Raw genomic sequence first — 9,431 nt, 5'->3', positions numbered from 1 at the left:
CCCCCCCCCCCCCCCCCCCAGCAAAGCCCCCAGTGTCACAGAGCAATGACAGCAGAGTCACAAACCCCACATGCATGGGGAGGAACCTGCCTGACCCCTTCCTGTGACAGCCCAAGCTGAACCAGAAATAAAAATGGATGAAAAGAGGCTGGTTGGGAGCCTGGTGGTGTTTCTTCTGGAAGGGGTTTGCTGTCGTTCCACTGTTTGAACAGACTTTGGATCATGCATTGGCAGCACTGGGCCTGAGGTTTGCCTTGCTGCTCAGGGAGGAAGAGATGGACCTTGTCTCATCAATGCCATGATTCCAACAACAGGAGAGAGGGCAGAGACATCACAGAGCCCTTGGCAGAGCTGGATGTCAGCTCTGGGCCTCAGCCTCTTGCTGCACCTTGAGCAATGGTTTGGCCTTTGATATCAAACTTGTCTGGTGCAATATTGCACGAGGGGGGGTGCTCGGTGGTGGGAAGGGATCTACAGCATTGAGAGATGTGCACAAAGTAGTGACCTTCATTTTGAAACGTGCTGGTTTTGTGCAGGATTGTCCTGTCCCACCTTTGTTCAGGTGGGAGAGACACAAGCCCTGGGGGAGAGGGGGGCTGGGAGGCAGAGAACAGACCCCAGTCTCCCATGCACACTCAGCCACCGACCTTAGGACCCTTCAACTCTGACCATTGTCACAGAATCACAGAATCCCAGGGGTTGGAAGGGACCTCAAAAGATCCCCCAGTCCAACTCCCCTGCCAGAGCAGGGGCACCCAGAGCACATCACACAGGAACGTGTCCAGGGGGGTTTGAATATCTGCAGTGAAGGACTCCACAACCTCTCTGGGCAGCCTGTTCCAGGGTCCTGGCACTTCCTAGGGCAGCTGTCACCACCAAACTGTGTGGTCAGGTGCATCCAGTCACCTTCATGCAGACAGACACCTGGCTCTGGGGACAGAGGAGGACACCAGCAGTTCCTGGGCCATGCAGCAGATCACCAGTCATGGGCACCACCTGAGCACACAACCTCTTATAGGCTCACAGCACCTCCCATTCCCTCATGGACTCCAAGCAAAATGCTGAAGTCTTCTACTCACCACTGGCTCCTCTCACAAACTCTGTGCAAATGCAGAGGGGGGAAAGGAGGAAAGGAAAAATAAAGGAGGTTCCAAAAATGGAGCAAAAAGTGGAGTCTGAAAAGAGCTGTGCTCCAGGATGCCCTGCCCAGTGCCCTCTTTAAGGCTTAATCCTGTGGCCCATCAAGATGCCCATCACCATCCCCCCAGGGGAAGCAGCAGAAGTAGAAGGTACTGAGCACCATCCAGAGCTGGTTCCTAAAAGTGGGAAGTTTGCCAAGTCACCAGCTGAGCTGTTCCCCATGTCTGTCACAGGACAAAGGTCCCTGTCACCAGGGACATGACACAGACACATGACACAGACACAACCCAGAGCAAACATCCCGTTTGCATCACTGCTATCACAGATTTTCTCTGTGTTCCTTCTAGTAAAAAAACTCATCTGGAAATGGGGTCTTCCCATTTCCTAGACTTCCTCCTAGTAAAAAACTTCCACCTGGAAAGCCTGGGGCAGGTACCTGCAGGGATTGCCCACAGCTCTCTGGGGTCTGCAGGTAAGAGAAGTGGGACATTTTTCCTGGGAGTTCCAGGCTGCCCCTGGGCTGTTGCTGAGCCCCAGAGCAGCTCCTCCACACCAAGCTGCTGTGAGGCAGGTCTCAAAGGCAAGCACCCTCCTGGTGAGTGTCTTGCATGTTTTATTAGTCCCATTTCCACTTGTTCACCCCAGTAAGTCCAGGATGAATGCTTACAGCTCTCCCTTCTGCCCCACTGCTTCTTCACACCGCTGTCTTTGGAGAGCTTTTACTTCAGTGTTTTCCAGCCCCCTTTGGTCACCTGCCCATGAAACAGCTCTGGTGCATGTTGAGCATGGTGGTCTTGATGAACTGGCAGAGACAGGGGACACTGGTGTGCTCCAGGTGTCCCCCTGCCACTGCCCGGGGCAGCTGGCCCGTCACCAGCAGCCGGACGTAGCATCCGCTGAAGATCACCAGGAGCTGCTGGGCCATCACCTGGAATGAGCACAAGAGGTGTCAGAACAGGACATCTACCTGCAGGAAGGGTGGATGATGCATGAAAGACCATTTGCTCCCTCGTTCAAGGACTGTCCTTGTCTGAAAGAAGCAGGACAGGAGCCAATGGCATATATAACTGTCCCAGATCCCCTTCTGGTCAGCAGTGCTGGCACACGGTCCCCAAAGGGGAGTGACATGAAATGACCACTGAGTGGTGGGTGAGCCAGGATGCTTGAGGACCTGTCTGCTCTGTCACCTCCTCCTGGTGCTTGTTTTTGCCTGTAGACAGCCAGAGACCTTCAATCTGTGCAGGGATGTCACCTGCATTGAATTTGCTTGGTAACAGCGAGCAGAAAACTGGAAAATAAATCAAAACCATCCCTTTTGAAGCTCCTTGCTGAGCAGGAATGAGGACACATTTGTTGCTCAGCATGGCACAAGTCTTTGAAGGCATCCTCCATGGAGGAGACAAAGGCTGGGCATGGCCATGTCTGGACAGAGATGCTGGGTCCCTGCATGGGCCCTGGGAGAGGATACATTCCAACCAGGGACCTGAGGCCACCAGCAAGGAAGAGCCTAATTCCTCAAGGGTTAAGCACTAGTTGCTCAGTGAGCATTAACTGCTCAGCAGTGTCAGGGCTGAAGAAGGGCTACGTGGACCTCCAGGCTTCCAGGTGATCCTAGTGAAAAAGATGTCCCCACGGACAGCTGGGGGATGCTGGGACAAGTTTTGGAGTCAAGGTGCCTGGGGAGGTGATTTGGCACCTCTGTCCCTCAGGGAGGGTTATTCCTCATTACCTCTGGTGGGCCCTCAGGAACAAGGTGGAGCAGCTCGTTGCATGTCACAGGCTCTTTCTTTGGCTTCACTGCAGCAGACAGAAGAGGGGACTCTTCACACGAAGCCTGGTTCTCCTCCATCCCCTGCTTCTGCTCTGTCTCTGGCCCCTGGTCAGGCTGAACCACCACCTCCACAACCACACAGAGCTGGCCCAGGCTGTGCTTCAAACCCAACTGCAAGAGAAAGAGATTCTGGGGATCCTGAGGGCAGCCTTTAAAGGACATGAGTTCATCCTACACGGTGGTTTTTTTCACTCCTGGGAGTCACCATCCCAAGGGGACAAACCAGCACTGGCCAAGAGCTGTGCCCAGCACTGGGAGCTGAGTGTCTTCATCCCACAGCCTGGTGCCAGCCACTGCTCCCAGCACCATGTCACACCTGGCATGGAGAACCTTATCCTTCAAAACTAGGTGAGTTCTACCCACCAGTGTGAGCTGGTGTGTTACTGCCCACCCCTCATCTGCATCTGCCAGCTCATGCAGGGAGATGAGCAGCCTTCTGATGTTGGGGGGTTGCATCCCCTCACCTCTCATCCCAGGCCCACGGGCAGCAGGGGCAGCTCAGGGCAGGACCTTGCAGGGTGTGTGTGTATTTATACACCCCCAGAGAGGAACACATTTTCTGAAGGCCAAGAGGACAACCTTGGCACACTGCTAACCCAGGACAGTGCTTGCTCACTCCTCAGGCTGGCCCATTTATTCCAGGAGGACAGCTCAAGGTATCAGTTATTTCAGGTTGTGACACGTGCTTTCAAAATTTGCCCTTGATTTTTGGTGACCTCCCTTTATTAGAGCTGGACAATTAACCATCCAGTCATGCACGTACTACAGGACCTAAACAAATTCCCTCTGGACTGGGCACCAACAGTTGCAATTTACCCACCTCCCAGTCTGTCCAGCTCCCAGTTCTCAGCAGGGGATGCCTGGGAGGAACCTCAAACCCTCCGTTCTCCTTTGTCCACCTCCATCCCAGCAAAGCCAGGTGCAAGGGGGGAGCTGCACATGCCACCATGGGAGCTGGGGCTGCATCTGCTGTCCCCCCACCCCTTGTCCCTGCTCCTGTCCCTGCTCCTGTCCCTGCTGCTGTCCCTTACCTCCTGTGTGCTCCGCAGGGCAGTGACGTGGGCTGACAGGGACTGGAGGCAGCGCTCGGGGCTGAAGTGCACGAACCACAGCTGGGATGGGCAGGGTTAAGGAAAGGTTCTTCCCATGCTTCCCCCTCCACAGCCCTCTCCTTCCCTGTGGATCGTGGCCTGGTGCTGGCAGGAGGCAGAGTGAAGCAGCTGGTGCCCACAGGGCGCTCGGGACGGACAGGAACCAAGTAACACACTGCAGGGCTAGTTTAAAGCCAACAGGAGCAAAGATAAAATCTCAAGCTAATGGGAAAGAGAAGAGAGGTGGCAGGGAAGGGGGACATTGCCCTAGAGGGCAGCCAGTCCTCCTCACACACCTCCTCCAGCCAGGGTAACCCAGGGCCATCCCACATCTCAGTGGCCCTACATCTAAATAAACTGGTGGGTCACATTGACTGACTTAGCTCCCCTAAACCCCTTCCTGCTTTCCTTCCATTGTTTTTAGGGATTCAATCCATCAGTTCTTTACAAAATCTGCTGGATCTGGTGCTTGCCTGAGGGACAGAGGCACAAAGAGCCTACCAACAGCATGGTGGTGGGGACCAGTCCTGCCAGCCCTGGGAGCAGCAGCCCCCCAGAAAGCAGCCAAAGATCTGCCATTGTGTGTCTACTCAAGATGCCACCATCAAGGGGACTCAGGAGCAGCCTAGAAGATAGAGGGTTAAAACTGATCTGACACTGGAGCAGACAGAGGAAGAATAAATCCTTGGGTTATTTTCTGCTCTCTGGCAGCTCTGGGACATGCAGGTGAAGTTGGTCTGAACAAACATGCCATTCAGGTTCTTCCTCCTCTCTCTGCATGACTTTACCCCACCAGCCCTGCTGCAGCATTCCCTGTCCCTTTTTCCAGCCTGTTTCAGTCCAGAAAAGGCATCTCTGAAAAGCAGCAAAAGAGCCCAGGGATGAGGACTCTGATTTTCTCCATGTTACTTTATTTTGTTTTCCTGCCACAGGCACATTCCCATCACCCTGCTCATCACAGGAATCATCAGTGGCATTGAAGTATAATACACTTCCAGGAAGAATTATCTGCCCAAAGGACTAATCCCACTTTTATCTTTTAGAGCCATTATTTCCAGTTGCCTTTGGGCATATCTGACTCCCCAGATCCAGAAGGAAAAATGACCCAATCCCTCATGCCATCCAATAGGAGAACAAACACATTCTGGGATTCCCACCCTCTGGAAATCCTCATGGAGCACAAGATTAATAAATGCCTCCACATCATCAGCTACCCAGGAAGGACAGGAATGATTCCCTACAGGAGGATACTTGCAGGACATTGTGTGGCCCATCCAAGACATCAGTAATCCCCAGGATTAAACTGTGTTTGATGAAGATTTCATTGACTGCTGCCAGCCTCAAGTCAGTATTCGTGTTTATCTGTTAAAGAAGGCAAGAAAAATTAACATGCTTGACAGGAAAAGTTGGGCCAGCTGGATAATCCCAAATGCCACATTTCTGAAAGGAAAAGAGTGACAAGAGCAGCCTGCAGTCAGGGTAGGACTGTCACCAGCCACCAGGGTCAGCCAAGCCAGCACTAGCAGATGTCTGTGGAGACAGAAATCACACTGAGGATTATTCCTCTTATAGATGAGATGCCCAGCGTGGAACTGACACCCAGTATCACCTTCTCTCTTCCAACCCCCAGCAGCCCCTGAGTGAGGGACTCCCCTCCTGAACCTCTGTGCACCCACACACATGCCAGGTTTCCCCTTGGAAGAATCACTGCACAGCTGTCACCAGAGGTTTGCTCCAAAGTCCATTCAGATCAGTGCAAAGACCCCTCTGGGTTTTGAACTGAGCTTTTCCAATGTTACTCTGCAGATCATTCCTTAGAAACCTCGTAACTCGTGTGATTCCTACACAAAAAAGCTGACAACAGCCAAGCAGTGGGGGCTGCAGGCTGGTTGCTCCTCATGCCACCATCATCTCCCTGGTTCCCTAGTCCAGTTTTATAACTTTATTGCAACTTCCATGGGTTAGGAGCTGCCTTTTTCTTCTGTACCTGTTGTGAGGCAGGTGTGGTAGGGCCTGGACCATGACTCCAGAGCCTTGCAGTGACACAAGTAAAAGGTGCTATTAATGGCAACAGGCAGACAAGACCAAAAGGACCACTGCCAGAAGCTGGGCAGGAGCCAGCTCTGCTGCTGAGCCCTGTGGCTTCCACCAGGGCTGCTTTGTCTCTAGTGACAGCAGGTGAATTTAGCCAGCTCACCAAGCTCCAGCACCTATGTTTTTCAGCATGACAACACATAACCTGGCTGTGTCACAGCCCTTGCCTGAGCCTGATCTCTGAGTGACATAAAAATCATAGAATGGTTTGGGTTGGAAGGGACCTTAAAGATCATCTAGATCCAGGTTACTCCAAACCCCATCCAACCTGTCCTTCAACACTCCAAAGGATGGGGCAGCTTCCCTGGGCATCCTCTTCCAGTGCCTCACCACCCTCACACTACAGAATTTCTTCTTAATGTCTCACTTAAATTTCCCCTCATCCAGTTTTAACCCATCCCTCCTTGTCCTCTTGGTTTCTGGGCTCCAGCACACGGTGTCATGTTAAGCTTCTCACCCACCATCACCCCATCGTCCTTCCTTCCTCCCTGGATAATTCTGCTCATCTGCATTTAGGAGAGAAACCCCAGCACCTTGGTGGAAGGGAGCCCTGCTCCCTGCACACCCACATACACCCAGCCTCCTCTTACCTTCCTCTGGCGACACCCTATAACCAGTAGCACAGCTGTGGTGACAGCTGCTGCAGCCAGGGTCACCAGCAGGATGGCCTCCCAGTAGCTTCCAAAGGACCACAGCTGGATTGTGGAGTAAATGTTTGTCCAGAGAGACACGTAGAAAACCTGTAAAAACCCAGGGAGGTGATGGTAACTATGAAAGTGAGAAAAGTCAAGGGAAGAATAAAACTTCCCATCCCTTCTCCCTGGGTAAAACCTTCCCATTAATTCAGTCACACGAGATTTTCAGAGGGTGAGAAAGGACAGATATTCTTTCCAATAATAAGCAGAGGGAAGAAAGGACTAGCAGGCCTGAGTGAGCCCAAGTGGATGATAAAAAATCACCAGTCATCAAAGACAGAGAGGGAATTATTAATGATGATTCATATCCAGGAAGGATTTCAACTGAGTTATTCCATTTAGATAAGAAACACACTCACTGGGGCATGTTGATAATATTTCTACCAGTCCCTTGACTTAGAAAGCTCAATGTCAAAGCCCTCCAAGTGGTGCAGAGTCCACTCAATTACAATAAATCTCAAATACTGACACTGGGCTCAAGGACTGTGCTAAGGACTGGCAATCTTGGCCGTTGCATAAAGCCAGGCAGAGCTGGAATCATTTGACCTTTGCTTCAGACAGCAGGAGTTTGAGCAGGAGTAGCAGATATGACATGTACAGAGCAGTGTGTCACAGCATCTTCTCACAATGATGTAGCTCCAAACCTCTCAAAGCACTGAGCACCAGCTCCTACACTGTTAGTGAAAGGAGGAGCAGACATGGATCATGGCTATCCAAAAAAATGAGTGGAACTAAAAGGACGGAGTCAGATTTTCTCACCCTCTCAGCACGCTCAAATATCAGCCTTGCTGTAGATGCTGATGGTTGGGGTAGTTCTCTCACCAGAATAAGACAAAACAAGATCAGACAATTACCTCAGCAGCCAGAGTTGACTGGTCTGTTGTCTAAATTAGCATCAGTACCAGAATATCTACAGATATAATCTACAACCCCAGCATATGTGGACAGCCACTTTGGTGAGACCACCAGCAAGAGCTAGAAAGTTCCTTGCCTTCCATCTACAGAAATTCTGTGGACTGAGGTTTCCAAAGGAGCCCAGTAGGATGTGTGAAAACCAGTATCTCCTCCCCACTCAAACCCCTCTCCCTCCCTGGCCATGTAGACCCCAGGAGTAGGTCTTGATGCATCTCAGCAAGTGCATGTCCATGGCAACCCTGCAGAAGACCCCCCTGTCCTTACCACAGCAATGACTATCTGGAAAGCCCTGGAGTTGTAGAACAGGTACCGTCTCACTTCAGGCTTCAGCACAGCATCCTGGATTAACCTTCTCCACTCATCTGGAGCCACCTGCTCAGGGAGCAAACAGCAAATGAAGGCCACCCTCCAGTTTTGGGCTCCTGGCCCCATCAGAACTACCCTGCACAGTCATGGTGGGGCCAGGCTGGAACTGCAGCCTGTGTCCCAGAGCAGCCTCCTGCAGAGCACAGCTCCAGCCTCACCCATGCAGCAAGCACAGTCCAAAATCTGGAGTTACATCTCAAGATGTGCTGGGAATACAAATGCTAACTGGAAACTGCCTCAGAAATTCAGGAGGTACTTTGTTGCCTACATGTAACTGTAGAAAATAAGGTATTAGAAGCTAATTGCTTAAAATATGTGTTTACCCTCCAGATATTTGATAAAGACTGATCCAATGTGTTTCTATTGGATAGAAATGTTTTAAATATTCTAGGCACCAGGTTGTCAGTAGTTATCTAGAAATTCTGGGCTGTGAGAGTGGTGAGAGCCTGGCCCAGGTTGTCCAGGGAAGCTGTGGCTGCCCCATCCCTGGCAGTGTTGAAGGGCAGGTTGGATGGGGCTTGGAGCAGCCTGGGCTGGTGGGAGGTGTCCCTGCCTATGCAGGGGAGGGGACTGGATGATCTTTGGGGTCCCTTCCAACCCAAACCATTCTATGATTTCTATGATTCTATGATCTCCCTGGAAAGTGCAGGGAAAGTCACAAGAGACATCACAAAGGACAAGACAAAACAGATTGTCCCAGAGATGCTCCATCCCAACAGAGTGACTTCCAAGCAATTCACTTGAACCTCTGTTGATGGGTTTCCTCGTGGGGGTTTAAGATCAGTGCAGTTGACTTCCAGCCCATGGGGGACAGACTGAAGACGAACTTAAAACAAGTTCTTCTCAAAGCAGAAAAAGCAAAGCTGCCTGTGATGTGGGTGCAAAGGCTGCTGATCCAGCCAGCACTGATCCTGCAGGCTCTCCAGGGGACATAAGACAGGATGAGCTTACCTGAACCCCAAGGGACTTCAGTTTCTCTGCACAAAACTCCATGTCAAAGGAAGTGGCTGAACAGTTGTTGTCCATGCTGAGCACCATGAGCACCTGGCCATTGAGGGGGTCTGCAAGAGCCCAAAGAAGTCATGAGCACAGCTCTGGCATGGGTTTCCTTCCAGTACCTACAGAGCACATGACAAAGGGGTGGCTGAGGAACACAGACAACCCTGGTGTGTTTTAAATGGATCCACAGTCACCCCTTGGACACTTCTAAGAACATCACAAGGAGCTCAGGAAGCAGCCTGATGCCCCCTGTAAGGAAACAACCCACAAAGGAGGAGAACACCCCAAACACATTCCAGC

At 51.6% G+C, this 9,431-nt stretch overlaps 1 protein-coding gene across 1 annotated transcript in view; it reads right to left on the bottom strand.

Moving 5' to 3' along the window:
- Positions 1 to 1,888: 1,888 nt before the first annotated feature.
- LOC104385856 (chromosome unknown open reading frame, human C9orf91) overlaps positions 1,889 to 9,431 on the bottom strand; it is a 9,433-nt gene continuing 1,890 nt past the window's right edge. The window contains exons 2-8 of the mRNA XM_009994355.1: positions 9,084 to 9,193; positions 8,031 to 8,138; positions 6,747 to 6,896; positions 5,314 to 5,424; positions 4,003 to 4,083; positions 2,870 to 3,082; positions 1,889 to 2,068 (exon numbers count right to left, since the gene is read on the bottom strand). Coding sequence (XP_009992657.1) covers positions 1,889 to 2,068; positions 2,870 to 3,082; positions 4,003 to 4,083; positions 5,314 to 5,424; positions 6,747 to 6,896; positions 8,031 to 8,138; positions 9,084 to 9,193 — 953 coding nt within the window. The remainder of the gene's footprint in view (positions 2,069 to 2,869; positions 3,083 to 4,002; positions 4,084 to 5,313; positions 5,425 to 6,746; positions 6,897 to 8,030; positions 8,139 to 9,083; positions 9,194 to 9,431) is intronic.

Source organism: Chaetura pelagica, unplaced genomic scaffold, assembly GCF_000747805.2.
Source record: "Chaetura pelagica isolate M959 unplaced genomic scaffold, ChaPel_1.0 scaffold132, whole genome shotgun sequence".
Taxonomy (NCBI): Eukaryota; Metazoa; Chordata; class Aves; order Apodiformes; family Apodidae; genus Chaetura; species Chaetura pelagica.
This window is presented reverse-complemented; position numbering and strand designations above follow the sequence as displayed.